The sequence below is a fragment of the Acomys minous genome, assembly GCF_964271855.1.
Source record: "Acomys minous genome assembly, chromosome: 2".
NCBI lineage: Eukaryota > Metazoa > Chordata > Mammalia > Rodentia > Muridae > Acomys > Acomys minous.
Window position 1 is genome coordinate 70,790,401 of NC_140484.1, and position 16,733 is coordinate 70,807,133.

The following is a 16,733-nucleotide window of genomic DNA, read 5'->3' on the forward strand; positions in this document are numbered from 1 at the left end:
AACAACCAAAAAGAGTGTTCTTGAGATATAATCAAACTCAGGGCCAAAATCAATAAAATAGAAACAAACAAACAAAAAAACAATGTAAAAAAATCAAGAAAACAAAGAGTTGGTCTGTGGGAAAGATTAAGCTTTGTCACAGGTGGAAGCAGTCTTGGCGGGCTTTACCCTTGGGGCACACCATGAATTCCTTGTGAGAGACTGTTTGGAGCCTTCCTGGGCTTGGAATTCAGGAAGCCTACCTGGGAACCCCACCGTGGCTATTGTTTTCCTAATTGACCCTGGAAGGGAGAAGGAGACTGCCCTTTGCATGTGACTGGGAAGGTGGTGAGGAGAAAAACAAGAGGTAGAAAAAGGAAGGCGAGAAGGCGCGGAGAGAGAGGAAGGGACCGGACCAGCTCATGGGACAGAGACACCTAAGGACCCGTCCTGCTGACGGATTCCAGGAGGTTTTACTCTTCTGTCCCTTTAACCTTTTTTTCCTTCTTGTATATGCCAGTTGGGTTGTATAATAAAGTTTAATTGTTAATAAACAGAGCCAACATCTGGCGCCCAACGTGGGGCCCGATGGGTTCCACAATCCCTAATGATATGAGGGATGATTCAGTATTCCACGGGATAGAAATGTTGTTTCAGGCTATTGGCAAAATTGCAACTGCTGTTGCAAAACTCTTTCCTGCATTATACTTAGAGGGAATTCTTTGTTTTCTCATTGACCTTTTATTACAATATTTCGTGCTTAGAATTAGAAGACAGGCTAATGGCATAGAAAAGCCGGAAGGGTCAGTAAGTTCTATCCTTTTGGAAAAGATTGCAGATTTGACTGGACAGATAGAAAGGCTGAGGAATGAAAATGAAGGGATGGGAAAGTGGATAGAATTTTTGGCATTTGGTAGTGATGGACAGAAAATAGAGAGACCGGAAAGCCAGAAAAACCAGGAAGAGTCAATACGCTCTATCCTTTTGGGCAAAATGCAGAAAAAACTGGAAGGGCTGGAAAAGCAGAAGGCACCTTTGGTTAAAAAGGGTGGAGAAGGTCAGAAACCAGAGGCAAAGGAAGCCAGACCGACCAAAAGGTCTTTGGAAGTAAATGTACCAGTGGAGGATACCTCCACAGTCACCCAGGCACCTTCAGCTTTTCCAGTCACTGTAAGACATGTAATCGAGCCAAATGGTGCTGAGGGTCATGACGAAATAGCCTGGTGTCCTGTAGACATGATGGATTTAAAACATTTTAAGGAATCCGTCGTCAGATATGGTATGCATTCTAACTTCGTTAAACAAATGTTAAACAGCTGGGCCTATCAGAATAGACTTGTTCCCCAAGATTGGAAAATTTTAGTTTCAGCGGTATTGGAAGCGGCACAACAGTTACAGTGGTTATCATGGTGGCGAACAGAGGCTATAAAAATAGAACAAGAAAATATCGCACAGGGAATAAATATTAATAGAGATCAATTACTTGGTGATGGACCATATACTAACATGAGAGAGAAAATTCAAGCTGACGATAGAGTGATTGAACAATGTCGTAAGGCAGCGTTGAGAGCTTGGGAGCTGGTAGAGTAACCTGGGAAAACAACTATTCCTTTTACTAAGGTGTTCCAAGGACCTCTGGAGCCCTTTACAGAATTTTTGCAGAGATTAGGATCTGCTATGGATAAGGCGATGCCAGATTCTGATAACAAAAAGGCATTAAAACTTATCATGGCTTATGAGAATGCAAAAACTGAATGTAAGAAGGTGCTTAGACCATTAAAGGAAAGAGGCGCTCCATTAGATGACTGGGTAAAGGAGACAGTTAATATCAACTCTCAGGAATATCAGAATAATATTGTGGGACTAGCTTTAGTCAGAGAGCCCAGATATCATAATACTCGGTGCTTCAATTGTGGTCAAATTGGTCATGTGCAAAGAAACTGTAGAAATAGAAGGCGCACTAACCCAGGAGAAAACGTAACTCATAGAAGAGAACAAGGAGGTTCTGTTTATGATGGTAATGAGGTACCAAGACTCCCAGGGTACTGTAGTCACTGTGGAAAAGGGAAACATTGGGCTCGGGATTGTCAATCTAAGCAAGATGTGCAAGGCAATATCTTGCCGACGAGAAACGGCAGGAGGGGGCCATCGGCTCGGGCCCCCGTAAACAATGCCAGCCGAATTCCTTTGGCCAGTCAGGAAGTGACAAACCCGCAGGAAAACAGGAACTGAGTGTTAGCGATCTAATGCATGCTACTGAAGGCAGTGCAGCCTTGGATCTGGCTTCAAATATGTCTCTTACCCTAACTCCTCAGGTTGAATGTTACAAATTAAATACTGGTGTTTTTGGACCTTTGCCTTCAGGCACAGTAGGATTGGTTCTGGGAAGAAGCGGGCTGACTTCTCAGGGTTTTATTGTACATCCCGGTATTATAGATGGAGATTCTAAAGGGGAAATAAAAATCTTGGTATGTGTGAAAAAGGAGATGAAAATTGATGCCGGGAATAGGATTGCTCAACTCCTACTGTTTCCTTACATTAAGGGCAAAGCCGCTCCAGTGGAAAGGACTGGTGCGTTCGGGAGCACAGGGACACGTGTGTTCTGGCAAACAGTAATTAATGATCAGAGACCTAAGTTAATTATACAATTGAATTGTATTAAAATAGAAGGCTTGGTAGACAGTGGAGCCGACATCTCCATCATTTGCCAGAAGTCTTGGAACCAAACTTGGCCACTTAAGAAGGTTTATACAGAAATTGTAGAAATTGGTAAGTTATCTCAAATAAAACAAAGTGTACAGTGGCTTGAGTGTGTGGGACCAGATGGGCAGATAGGGAGGCTGAAACCCTATGTGGCTGACATTCCTATAAATCTATGGAGAAGAGACCTTTTACAGCAATGGGGTACTCAGATTACTATTCCTGCAAATACTGAGATAAAGAAGGTTGAAACAATGGGTGAATTGGTATGCGCTTCTAGGGAAGAGATTAACGTAAGTGATCCTATAGTGCGCCACACATGCAGAGAGAACACATACTTGACAGGGCTCTGCTTTCTACTGAGCTCATCGTTACTGAAGAAGCAGTTGCTCCCAGCTGGCCAGCAGGGTAAGTGTTCAGGGCCACCAGCTCCTCTGGGGAGTCCACACACATCCATTTGGGGTTCAGTGGGTTAGATTCTTTTCCAAAAGTGAGTAAGGAAGAGGCGATCTGGACAAACACACTGCCAGATGGTGCAGCAGCTCCAGCCACAGGTGGAGAGACACTGCTGGCACAGACACCTACTGTGTGATTGTCTTGGAACTTTGGTTTCTGCATCTATCAAACGTGGCTAGTAATAGATGGAATTTTGAAAACAACACAAGGTGACTCACGGCCAGCATTTGGTACCGTGCCTGGCTTGCCATGATGGTGACGATGATATACACTGCTATTACTCTTAGAACGCAAGTGGAGGAGAGTCATTGGCCAATGACCAGTTAGTGCCACTGTCTGGGTCTTGCACCTTCAGGTGCAGTCTGAGCTGGAGGGATATATGGTGTGTGTGTGTGTGTGTGTGTGTGTGTGTGTGTGTGTGTGTGTGTGTGTTTACCAGGTCAAGACATGGGGCTCGGCTTCTCTGGTACTGATGGAGATGGAAGATGAGGTGAGCCCACTGAGGCTCTCTCTTCCTCGGTTTCATACTCACTCTGAGGCCCTTAGGGAAATAGATGGGCATCCTTTACACGAATACCCTGTGTTTAGGCCCCACCCACAAGAACTGTCAGAACACTTGTCTCTTCTTTAGAGAGCACACAGAACAGGAAGGCTGGCAGGAATGGTAGGCACAGTTATAGAGGCCGTGTATTTTGTTAGTGGCCCTTTGCTTCTTGGGTGCTTCCACCACCACTCTGGGGAGTCAGAGAACGCTGCGGTTAAGAGAGGCAACATTGCTGCTGCGCCAGAGGGTTGGCTCCATTTTCTTAGCCTCTTGTGAAGAAAAATTCTGATATTATCCAGGAAGGGAATCCACACTGAAAACAAAAACAGAGACAGCGTGTGGTTCTTGCCAGGGATGACGCTGAAACCACCTAACTGTAATGTAGAACTGGAGCCATTGTGACTTCATCGTGTCAATGGACTCCATCTTAGGCCTGTCTTTAGGCCTGTTCTCAAGGTACCCTCAGCTACTGGAAGAAACATAAACTGCTCCAGGAAAAGAGCCCCCTTAGGCCTGAACTAGTCAGGGGACAGCAAGAAAGTACCTAACATCCCCAGATGCCAAGCATTTTGTGGTCAGGCTTGGCCAATCCCCTAGCGCCATCCCAAACCTTGATAAATGTAACTGCCAAACTCCCATTTTGTGTTGTAACCACAATAAAAACGCTGCCTAACAGCAGTTCAGGACTCTCCTACTGATCCACTACTTCAGTGAGGTTCGAGAACTTTCGGGCTGAAGTTTAAGTAAAGGCCCCTTGTTTTTTCATTCTGCTTCATACTCCTGGTGGTCTTTGGGAATCTACTGATCTGGGCACAACAGTAACAAAAGTACAGTGTCACACTGACCAATAAGGATAGGTACTGGCCACAGACTATGGTCCTTTCCAAGCTGGACATGGGGAGGGACTGTTGCAGGCCTCGGGGGAAGGGCTGGGTGGTCCACGCAGGGGGAGAAGGCTCTCAGTTTCTTGCTCCTGGAACAGGAGATGCTTACATTTTTGTATCTACTTGGGCTAACCTGAGGTAGATTATTCACAGTTGTAGCCTCTTTGAGAGACTCAAAGGTCTTGTCCACATCAGAGGACCATGGAAGGTTTGCTCTCTGACACAGAGAGGACCCATGAGTCTGGCTGGGCTGTGATTGCCAGACAGAGGTAGGTGGAGGGTCCTGGGAAAGTGCATTCTCGTGGCCAGGAGCTCTTGTGAGTGCCCCTTGGAGGGTCAGAGCAACATCCTTTCCTACAGTGTCCAAGCCAAGACCAGGACGTTGTGTTCTTGACTGATGGCTCCAGTAGCATCTCATCCGCAAATTTTAAGACAATGCTGAACTTTGTGGAAGCGGTGATGAGCCAATTCCAGCGACCCAGCACCCAGGTGAGTCCCCGGGAAGATGGGCGTGGACCTGCAGGGCCCTCTGGGAAGGAAGGCTCCCAGGGCATGTTTGAGGAGTCCTCCGGGGAATCTTAGCCTTCAGCCCCGTGTGCTTTTCTTAGTTCTCCCTGATGCAGTTCTCTAATAAGTTCTGGATACATTTTACTTTCAACGACTTCATCTCCACTTCAAGCCCTTTAAGCCTGTTGAGGTCTGTAAACCAGCTGGGAGGAAGGACGCACACAGCCTCGGCTATGAAGCATGCCATGTGAGTCCAGACTCCCTGTGCACCCGTCCCAGACCATCCCGGGATCCCTTTGGCCCTCGTTTGCGTTTTCCAAGAGATAAATTGAAAGAGACTGAAATGTAGCCAGTTTTTGGGGGGGGGGGGCGCAGTTCTGAGTGGGAGTGGTGCCTCCAACAGGAAAGGCTGTATCCTCGTTTTCACAAAGCCACTAGAATTCAGTGTAGTTTTACTTCACAGATATCTGGCCTCTCCTCTTTCTTGATAGGACACAACTGCTCACTTCCCAAAGCAGAGCTCGGGAAGACGCCACCAGGGTCCTCACTGTCATCACCGATGGGATGAAACTAGGTGATGTCCTGGGTTATGATGACGTCATCCCCATGGCAGAAGCCGCAGGCGTCATTCGTTATGCAACTGGCGTAGGACACAACAATGGTTGCCCACCATTTCCTCCTGTAACTTCCTCCTAAAGCAACTCCCTCTATAAAGAGTAGAAACCAGGCCTCTCATCTCTTGCTGCCTCAGGTTTATGGAGCCTGGGAAAGGTTCCTGCAGCCTGGGGACCTGGGAGCCCATTGCTTCCACTCCCTAATGTCATTTGCGCCTCTTTTAGAAAGAATTCCCAAGGCTGACTGAAGAGTTTTTGGTGGGCGGCAGCACGTATAATGCCTTAGCTGCTTTTGCCTCATTGTGGTAAAAAGCATCCAACAGGAACACGTAAGGGAGAAATGTCTGTTTTATTTTGTTTTTCACTCCTTGAGAGCGTTGCACATGTGTACAATGAGACGGGATCACACACGTCCTCCATTTCCTATTTCTGCCACCTTGACTGTCCCCCTGTGTCACCCAATTCCTTCCTTTCCTAACATCCTGTGCATGGGCGTGGCTGTGTTGTCTATGCGAGCTTTGGAAACCCTGCTAGGAGCCATACTCTCAAAGAAGGATGACCGCCAACGAGGATCTGTAACTAGCTCTGTAGGACGGGCCTTGGATGTAATCTTTCCCATCTGTGTGGGACTTTGGGCTGGCTTGATCTTATGTGCGTCCTTTGATGACAACAGCCATGTCATGTCCAGAAGACAGTCCTTCCCAGCACTCCCCTTGTCCTCCGGCCCTTACACCCTTTCCTACCTCTTCTTCTGTGATAGAATGGTCTAGTTTGGCTCACAGTTTCAGAGGGTCTCAGTCCATGATGGAGGAGGAGGAAGGGCGGAGTCTATGGTGGTTGGAGTATGGTGTCACAGCTCTTGATATTGTGGAGGACCAGAAAAGAGGCTAGAGAGAGTGGTTGTGGGGTATCATTCCGAAGCTTGCCCCGAGTGACCTACTTCTGCCAGCTGAGCCTCACCCCACGAGTTGTTCAAAAACATGAACCCACAGGGAGTTCTCAGACTCGAGCAGTGTCGTTACACCTCCTTGTAGGCCTAGGAGACTTTTCATCCTCACGGGCTTGGTCTCTGCTGGGGACAGGTAGGAAAGGCTTTTTCCACTGAGGATTCCATACAAGAATTAAAGGGCATCGTGTCGCTGCCTCCCCGTGAATACATTTTCAGCGTGGAGAACTTTGATGCTTTGAAGGATATTCATGAACCAGTTGCAGGAAAAGATGTTTGCCGTTGAGGGTAAGTCAGCAATGAAGCCACCAGCCTCGGGAATCCTCGGGCATAGATAGGGTTTCCCTCTTTTGAACTTAGACCCTCGCGAACGAGGTGCCAACCCTTGCTAGAGGTGTTGGTCTCTGACCTTAGATTCTCCTAAGAAGCCTCCTTGATCCTGGGAAACGTTCTTTTTCCCCAAGAGCCAAGCATCTTGCCTTCCCCAGGTACAGAGACAGCAAGCAGAGGCTCTTTTGCATTGGAGATGTCCCAGGAGGGTTTCAGTGCTGCGCTCATGCCTGTGAGTTGAGCCCCCTCAGGGCTGGTGATGGAGGCTGATGGCAGGGAGAGCAATGGGAAGTCAAGTGTTGACCAGATGGGCATGTGGAGGAAGGGGAAGTCTTCCTTTGGCTTAAGCAGGGCCTCTTGTTCAGCCCCGGCATCTTTTCCTCCCAGGATGGACCAGTTCTAGGGGCTGTGGGAAGCTTCAGCTGGTCTGGAGGTGCCTTTATATACCCCCCAAATATGAGGCCCACCTTCATCAACATGCCTCAGGAGAGTGTGGACATGAGGGAGGCTTACCTGGGTAAGAAGAGGCTGGTGGGGGGTGGGGGGGTAGGAGTACGGGCCGAGGGGGAGGGGGAGGTATTGGAAGGGCGGGTCGAGCTATCTGAAGGCAGGAGAAGCCTTGGCGCTGAGTTCTGGGCCCCTCAGGTTACTCCACCGCACTGGCCATTTGGAAGGGGGTCCACAGCCTGGTCCTGGGGGCCCCTCGCCATCAGCACACGGGGAAGGTTGTCATCTTTACCCAGGAATCCGGGCAATGGAAGGCCGAGTCTGAAGTCGGAGGGACACAGGTTGGCATGGAAGAAACCGGAGTGGAGCGTGAGAGTGGGCAGTGTGGCCAGGGTGGAGAAGGAGATGAAGGGGTCTGGGGGCCCACGGAAGAGGCTATGGTGTGGGGGAGGGGCCAGGGCGGGTATCTTTAGATGACTTCGGGCTTGTCCCATCAGATTGGCTCCTACTTTGGGGCCTCCCTCTGTTCTGTGGACATGGATGGAGATGGCAGCACTGACTTGGTCCTGATTGGTGCCCCCCATTACTACGAGCAGACCCGAGGCGGGCAGGTATCAGTGTGCCCCATGCCCGATGAGGTGAGTGCTGAAGGGTCCTGGCTGCTGGCATCTGGTGTGAGCAAGGCTGCCTAGGTTGGGTCTGACACTGGCTTTGCTCTGCAGAGGAGCAGGTGGCAGTGTAAGGCCACTCTCCGTGGGGAGCAGGGCCATCCTTGGGGCCGCTTTGGGGCGGCTCTGACAGTGCTAGGGGACGTGAATGGGGACGGTCTGACAGATGTGGCTATTGGTGCCCCTGGAGAGGAGGAGAACGGAGGTGCCGTCTACGTATTTCACGGAGGCTCAAAACTGGACATCGCTCTCTCGCCCGGCCAGGTGAGGCCTGGCCACTGTCTTCCAAGACTCCCGAGGCTTCCTCTTTGCTTTTCATTTCTTTCACAAAAAATTCCCTTCTGTGACTTCATTTATTTCTTGGCTAAGCACTGAGCATTTTGCAGCTGGTGAAACCTGTGCGATTGGACATGAAAAGACTGACCGCTGAGTGCCCTGCTTCGTCCTAAGATTTAAGACTTGAACAGTTTCCAGTCTGTAGCTGGCAGCAACCTGCGTTGGGTACAGGAGTCGGGTGGGGAATCTTTCTCATAGTTGCGACTTGGTAAGTAGGAGGTTGGTTCTGGTCTTTTGACTCCGCTGCCTTCAGTCTCTAAGTGTCTCTCTGCTGCTCACCAGCTTCCGGTCTAGCGTCCTTGCTATGCTGGCTTTAGCATCCCTTCATCTCCTTGAATGCTATTTAATTTCATTCCATTCCTGTAATCGGTGTTACTCGCAGGTACCTAGGGAGCCCTCCGCACAGCAGAACAGGGTTCCCTTAGAAGGCAGGGCTGCTTTGATTAGCAAGCGTGAAAGTGGTCAAATAGGCAGGTGTCTCAGCTCATCTTTCTCCAAAGAAGATTTTTTTTAAAACAAAGGCCAATAAACACACAAGATGCTCAATGCTTGACGTTGTTACTCATGAGGTACAGACGGAGCACCACAGTGAAGTGTAACCGCACCCTCATCAGCACAGCCGGAGTCACAAGGACCACTGTTTACCAGGAGGAGCACAGTGTAGCACACACAGGCAGTGGGAGTGTGAAAAAATGATGTGGCTATTTTGGAACATTGTGTTAACTTTTCACAAGACTAATTATAGAGTTGTCATATGATCAGATGATTCTAGCACAAGAGAAGTGAAAATCATGTCCTCACAAAAACTACAGAGAACGATCTTTGGAGCATTATTCATGACTAATAGATGAAAAGTAGAGACAGCCCATATGTCCAGCTGCCCTTGAGCAGATGAACTAAATGTTTGCCCATGCAATGGCATATTAGTCCACCATGGACTGGCACTGGCTATGTGGATGGACCCCGACATCCTATGCTAAATGAAAGAAACCAGTTAGAAGAGAGCAGCTATTGTGTGGGTACATTTTTATAAAGGTCTCTAATAGGCAGATCTATAGAGACAGCAAGTAGATTACTGGTTGCTTAAGTTTGGCCATAAAGGGAAATGACAGGCATGGGGTGACTGCTAACAGGTGTCAGATCTCTTTTTGAGGTGATAAAATGTTCTAAAATTGTTGGTGGAAATGGTTTCACAACGCTGAACATATAAAAGCCACAGACGTGTGAGGTGAATTGAACGGTATATTGTGAACATTAAAAATATTACTTATTATGTATACAGTGCTCTGACTGCATGTATATCTGCAGGCCAGAAGAGGGCATCAGATCACATGATAGATGATTGTGAGCCACCATGTAGTTGCTGGGAGTTGAACTCAGGACCCCTGGAACAGCAGCCAGGGCTCTTAACCTCTGAGCCATCTCTCCAACTCACTATGTGAACATTCAAAAAGGCTTGTGCCATCCTTCAGAAAAGCACAGGGAGGAGCCCTGTAGTTCCGCCAGTGACTGCAGCGCTGGCCAGGCCACCCTTGCGTATTCAGATTGAATTCAAGAGTACTAAGAGATTAGTGAGACCTCCTCCCTCCTCCGTTTCCTTCTCCTTCCTGGCTGCCATTTTGTGAGTAGTTTTGGTCTTCCACAGCCTACCTGCCATGAGCCAGAGCAATCCTTCCTCCTTCTGTTGTTTAGTCAGGAGTGTAGTCAGAATGAGGAGAGGTCTACACCCCCCCCCCCGCCCCCGCCCCGCGTGTTCACCTATAGAATGAACTAGGCACACCTAGCTGCAGCTGCCAGGCCAGGATTGAGTCTGTGTGCTCAGATTACCAGCCGGCACACCACTGTGGCTATGTTCCTGAAAGCTGCGGCGGTTACAACGGTGAAGGAGACCCGAAGACTCTCAGGGAGGAGAACTGAAGGGGTGCCCAGTTCACACCCGACTGTAGCCTCTCTTGACCAAAAGGTCTGATGGATTTACATCAATTACAAATGTCCCTGGGGTTCTGGCCATGAGCCTTTCCGGGGTCACCGGCCCTTAGCGACTCTTTCCCTCTTCATCCCATCGCACACCTTTTCTGTGTATGGATGCTTTGCCGTCATGACAGATGGCATGTGGGAGCACGTGTAAGAAGCGGAGATCACGGCAAGACAGGAAGCCAGGGAGAGCAGAGAAGGGCTAGTCTTGCTCTGATACAGGGTCTCGCCGTGTGACCCAGACTGGCCTTGAACTAGAAAATTCTTCTCTTTCGTGCCTTCCAAGTGCTGGGATTACAGTCATGTGTCCCCGCACCTAGTCAACGGAGGTCTTGTTCTTTTTTAATATTTCTATGAACTAGATGAACTCTATAAGATCTACTTAATCTCTTGGGCAGTGTCTTAGTTAGGGTTTCTCTCGGTGTGATAAAACACCATGGCCAAGAGCAACCTGGGTAAGAAAGGGTTGCAGCTTTTCCCAGCCCACTTCAGTTTTCAGCTCCACATCACAGGCCATCACTGAGGGAAGAAGTCAGGACAGGAACTCAAACAGGGCAGGAGCCTGGAGGCGGGAGCTGACGCAGAGGGCACAGAGGGGTGCTGCTTGCTGGCTTGCTCTCCGTGGCTTGTCCAGCCTGCTTTCTTGCAGAACCCAGGACAACCAGCCCAGCGATAACACTGCGCACTTGTGCAGCCCCACCCCAATCTGTCATCAACCTAGAAAATGCACTATAGATGTGCTTTCAGACCAGTTATATGAAAATATTTTCTCTAAATTTTCTTCTCCCTAATTGGCTCTAGTTTGTGTCAAGTTGGCATGAAAACTAGTTAGCGCAGAGCACGTGGACATCAATAATACATCAATACTAGACTGTTTGGCAAAACCTGCAGCACCCAAATAGAAAACAAACCACGGCTCGACTGTAGCATCATTTCGTTCAGTCTCTCTTTTCTTCTGGACAGGGGGTTTCAGGACCCCAGCTCTTTTCCAGCCTTCAGGATTTTGGGCAGTCACTGAGTGGGGGTCAGGACCTCACCCAGGATGGACTGGTGGACCTGGCTGTGGGGTCCAAAGGACATGTGCTGCTGCTCAGGTGGGCACACTTTCCCCAGACACTCCACATCCATCCTGGGTCCTGACTAGGACCCTTCTTCCTAATTGGAGGTTGCAGTCCCATTGGCCAAGAGTATCTCCTCAGCTCAGTGTTCTGCCAACAGGACCAGACCGACTCTTAGAATGTCATCGGCTATATACTTCACACCTGCAGCGATCGCCAGGTCAGTGTTTGAGTGTCTGGAGCAGGTGGCCTCTGTCCAGGCACTGGGTGATGCCACTGTGTGCCTCTATATCTATGAAAGTCCCAAGACCCAACAAGGTGAGTCTCTTCCCTTGGACCCTGACCCTGGAAAGCCTCCAACCCGGGACTTCTGTCTTGAGGATGGAATTTCCAGCCCTGTCAATCTTCCCTGTGTTCCACTTTCCCTTATAGGTGGCCTCCAAAGCTGTCACCTTTGACCTGGCCCTAGACCCTGGTCACTTGAGTCCCCGTGCCACCTTCAAGGACACACAGACCCAGACTCTGACTCGAGTTAAAACCCTTGGTCTGAACAGGCACTGTGAGACTGTGAAGTTGCTTCTCCCGGTGAGATGACTGCAGATGGCTTATGGGAACAGTTGTGGGCAGAGGCCATTTGAGGACAGTTCTCAGGTTTGGCAAAGAGAACAGAGCATGTTCTGAGCTTATTCTTAGTGACAGAGCTGCAGCCCCGGGCCTGGCATGTGGGTGATCGATAACTCCTGTTAGCTAAGTAAGTGAATAAGAGACTATGGCTAGTTGCAGTTGCCCAGGGGTCGCCCAGATGGAGCTTGGGAGAGCTGTGTGGCCTCAGGCTGGCTCATTCAAGCCTTTATTGAGCACATAATTATGGCTCCTCCTGAGACACGCCCACAGCAGGGGGCAAAGCAGTCAGTTCTCATGGGGAGTTCCCCAATGGTGATGGCAGGGGGACCCAGAACAAGCAAATGTCTACATATTGAATGTCAGGTAGAGATAAATGCTACAAAGAGAGAGAGAGAGAGAACCAGAGAACAGAAAGGTCTCTCATGAAGAGCCATTGAATAAATTGAGACAGTTGTATGGGGCGGTGTGTGTGTGTGTGTGTGTGTGTGTGTGTGTGTGTGTGTGTGTGTGTGTGTGTGAAAGCTACAGGTACTTACTGACTGATTGCTCTAACCCCCCCTTACATATGCAGAGATGGGACACCAGCAGTAAGTATGCAAGAAACTTTAAAATCACCCTTCAAACTCATCTCCTCTAGGCCTGTGTGAAGGACTCAGTGACCTCTATCACTTTATGTCTCAACATCTCTCTTGTGGGTCTGCCCATCCCTTCCTTACAAAAGTGCAACCCGTGCTGGCTGTCAATGAGCAAACGTACTTCACCGCCTCTGTGAGTCTGTTATTTGTGACGTCGGGGCTCAAGGGGGACACCGAGGCAGGCTGTCCTTTTGGGTAGGATACTTATTAGAAGAGTTATTAACAGCACGAACAGATATCAGCATCGTGGAGCTCTGGAGAGAGTTCGCGCCCACAAGTCAGAGTGTGGACCTCTTCTTACTGAGCTCAGAGAATGGAGAGGTTTAGCGCCATCTGCTGGTGGTTGGTGAGTACTTCACAACACGGATCTGATTTCTGGGCAGTTAAGAGGAGGACATCTGGGATCCTTGTTATGGGAAAAGAATGTGCACCCACAAGGATGTGGGAGAAGTGAGAGACGGGACACACCTAGCTGAGGTTGTGCTCTAATGTCCTGGGGGTTGGCAACCTGAACTTGCCAACTTCCTCTCGGGAAGTAAGAATAGTGCTGGCCATTTTGCGGAAGCCCGGAAGCTGGGATCTGCTAGGGAGCTAGAGAGTCCCGGGGGGCTCTGGTAGAGAGGGAGACTGCCTGCCATTTCCTTCTTACTGGCTGTTAGTAAGAGGCTGCCCTGTGCGGGCGTGGCTTGAGCAGCCTGTGGCCCCGGACCTAATTCCCATGTTGCCCCCTTTTCTCAGCCTCCCTTTGAGAAGAACTGTGGAGCTGACCACATCTGCCAGGATGACCTCGGCATCGTCTTTGGCTTTCCAGAGTGAGCTCTCATTCCCTGGATCTTCCCCCAGAGGCCAGCCTCCCCCCAGGATCTGGGGCTCAGAACCTGGGCGTCTCCTGCCTGTCTTTCACCGTGCTACCATGCAGTTCATCCCCAGCCGCAGGCTGTATCATTTCCTCTTCCCTCCCGACACCCAGCTTGACGACCCTGGTGGTGGGAAGTGACTGGAGATGAATGCAGAAGTGACAGTGTCTAATGATGGAGAAGATTCCTATGGGACCACAGTCACTGTGTCCTACCCCGTGGGTCTGTCCTTTAGACGGGTTGCAGAAGGCCATGTATTCCTTCGGGGGAAGGAAGAGGTGAGTGCGCTGCATAGTATAGACCTGGGTGGCCACTGCTTAGCAGTGTCTGGTGGGTCAAGAGATCTTAGCTTGTCTTGATTGGATGGTGGGGTTGTAGTGTCTGGGTTTTGTACTTTGGGCACCGTATTTTGAAGACACTGGATATGAGAGCCAGCAAGGCAAGGTCACTTGCCACCAAGCCTAACAACCCAGAAACCACATACCCCGCAAGGTATCTTGTTAGACGCCTGCTTCTGGTTCCCTAAAGCTCCTCCCTGAGGTCACAACCCAGGCATACTGTCCCCTGTCTGTCTTTGGCCTCCTGTGCTGTGTGCATGCACTATGTGTTCTTTTTCTGGGACCGAGTCTTGCTGGGCTGAAACTCACTATGTAGCCGAGGCTGGTCTTGAGTTCACAGTCCTCCTGAACCAGCCTCCAAAATGCCAAGAATATAGGCCTATACCACCAAGAGGGGCAAATACTTGAAAATATTATAAAATAAAGCAATGAACCTATTGGCTACTCTGGCCTGGGGCTTGCCAGACATTTTTTTCTGTGAAGGTTGGATGGAAATACCTAAGCTACACAGACCAAATTGCCTCTGCCCCAGACAGTCAGCTCTATCCTTGGTACATGAGAGCAGCTGCTGACATGGTTCGGGAAGACAGAACTCGGACCAGTAAGAGTTTTAAAAAACAGATCCCCTCCCCCTAAATTTTTATTGTTAAATAAATTTCAAACGTTTACTAAAGTGGTCAGAACGAAGCAAAGCTTCCTAAGATCACCACCAAAAGTGTTAGCAATGACCAACAGCCTGACCCAATCGCTTCATCTGTTTCTCTGTCTCCGAGCCAATGTCTCATTTAGCCCAAGCTGGCTTCAAATTCAAGTAGCCAAGGCTTGCCCTGAACTCCAGACCTCCCTGCTTTAACTTCCCCAGTGCTGGGATCACAGGTATACACCACCGCACCCGGCCTTGCTTTTGTTTACTGAAATGTTTTCTTTTTTTTTTTAAATAATTTATTTATTTTTATTTTATGTGCATCATGAAGGTTTTGCCTTCATGTATGTCTTTGTGAAGGTGTCAGATCTTGGGGTTACAGGCAGTTGTGAGCTGCCATGTGGGTGCTGGGAATTGAACCTGGGTCCTTTGGAAGGGCAGTCAGTGCTCTTAACCGCTGAGCCATCTCTCCAGCCCCTCACTGAAATGTTTTCAAACAAGTATTACACACCGGACCATTGCTTTCTCTTCATTTCATTTCTCTTAGTAGTTCTGAACAGCAGCAACATCTCATGTGACCCCAAGGTTGCCATGACCACCAATGAAGTGAACTATTCTTAGTGTTTAGAGCATAGTCAAATTTCCCTAATTCTCTGCCTTACTTGAGTGGAAGTTTAAACTTTAATCTTTGTAGATCTGCCATATCTCTCCAGCCAGCATCCCTGAGTGGGAGCACACTTTAATTACTTAAGAAAAACAAACCAGGAAAGCAATCTCCAGAGTGTGAGCAGTGACAGTGTTCCGAGATACATCAACCCAATGTAGTGTGTGAGACTTTGTTGGATATTGATTTTTAACCAGTAAGCAGTTCAGGAGACAACTCAGGAAAATGGAACATGGCCACTATGTTAGGAGTCTTGGTCAACTCTGTTGTGTGTGATTTGTTAGATCTTGTGGTTATATTAAAAATAACCTTGTTGATGTTGAGTAGACACTGACATATATTGGGAAAGAATAATATGCTGTGTAAGAAGAACTTTAAATTATTAAGAAACAGGGAGGAAAATCCTGGTGGGTGGGGACAATATGGAGATGTTGGAAACCTCTGCTGAGTGGTGGGAATAGGGGCTGAGAGTCCACTCTCTCTACTTTGAGCATGTTCGAAACTATCCTAATAAAAGTCTTTAAAAGTAACAAGAAGCTTTGTGTGCCGGCTCATGCCTAATCCTAATGTTTGGAGCCTGAGGCAGGAGGATCACCATGAGTTTGAGGCCAGATTCGGCCATCTAGTGAGTTCTAGAACAGTCTAGACTACAAAACAGCAAAAGAACAAAAACCCACAAGAAATGAAGGGTGTGTGTGTGTGTGTGTGTGTGTGTGTGTGTGTGTGTGTGTGTGTGTGTAGGCTCTAGTGACTAGAGCATTCCACATTATGGGAAGTTTGACCAGATGTCTGTCCTCAAGCATTAAAGATTTCCAGGGAACTAAGTCCTCAGATCCGAGAGTCTCTCTGGAACACTGACGAACACACCTATCTCCTGAGCGCTTTTGGCCTTGTTTTTCACTAGGGTCAGTGGCAGCACACCCTGCACCTCACATGTGACAGCGCCCCAAACAGGAGTCAGGGCCTCTGGAGCACCAGTTGCAGCAGCAGCCATGTCATTTTCCGTGGAGGTGCACAGGTCAGCCTGGCTTCTGCCCACCCTGTCCTCTGTCCGGATCCTGCCTCACATTCCCACCCTTATATCCCATACTCCTTCTCTGTCCCCAGTGACAGTGACATACCCAAGACCAGAAAGACCACCTTCCAGTTGGAGCTCCCAGTAAAGCATGCTGTGTACACCGCGGTCAGCAGGCACACTCTCCTGGGCATCAGAATGCTTCTTCTTTACTTGGAAACAGTGTATGTAAGAGTCACCACTGACCATCTGGGATAGCTCAGGTGTTATTGTCCTTTCTGGTGGGGCATAATGCCACGCTCTGTGCGTATTCATCCACGGATGTTTGTTATGGGCCAGTTATGCCAATAATTATCATAATTGTTACAGCATATGTTTAATATGCTACAGGTCTCAAAAGGTGTTGGAAACCCACGAGATTTCCTTGGATTCTATAGAGCTTAGGAAGCCCGCCCTTGTCTTTGACGTTCTTGTAGCCTAACTGGAGAGCGAGGCTACTGTACCCAAGCTAGAA

At 48.8% G+C, this 16,733-nt stretch overlaps 1 protein-coding gene across 1 annotated transcript in view; it reads left to right on the top strand.

The window, feature by feature from the left end:
- LOC311587670 (integrin alpha-X-like) overlaps positions 1–16,515 on the top strand; it is a 107,007-nt gene extending 90,492 nt beyond the window's left edge. Inside the window, 20 exon segments of the mRNA XM_084764744.1 lie at positions 4,904–5,052; positions 5,172–5,317; positions 5,562–5,715; positions 6,767–6,883; positions 6,885–6,918; positions 7,119–7,192; positions 7,348–7,477; positions 7,606–7,748; positions 7,905–8,045; positions 8,130–8,339; positions 11,349–11,479; positions 11,604–11,761; positions 11,876–11,888; positions 11,890–12,028; positions 12,705–12,783; positions 12,786–12,835; positions 13,441–13,514; positions 13,673–13,698; positions 13,701–13,837; positions 16,109–16,515. Of these exon segments, the coding sequence (XP_084620870.1) occupies positions 4,904–5,052; positions 5,172–5,317; positions 5,562–5,715; positions 6,767–6,883; positions 6,885–6,918; positions 7,119–7,192; positions 7,348–7,477; positions 7,606–7,748; positions 7,905–8,045; positions 8,130–8,339; positions 11,349–11,479; positions 11,604–11,761; positions 11,876–11,888; positions 11,890–12,028; positions 12,705–12,783; positions 12,786–12,835; positions 13,441–13,514; positions 13,673–13,698; positions 13,701–13,837; positions 16,109–16,477 (2,474 nt within the window). The 3' untranslated portion in view covers positions 16,478–16,515.
- Positions 16,516–16,733: the final 218 nt, after the last annotated feature.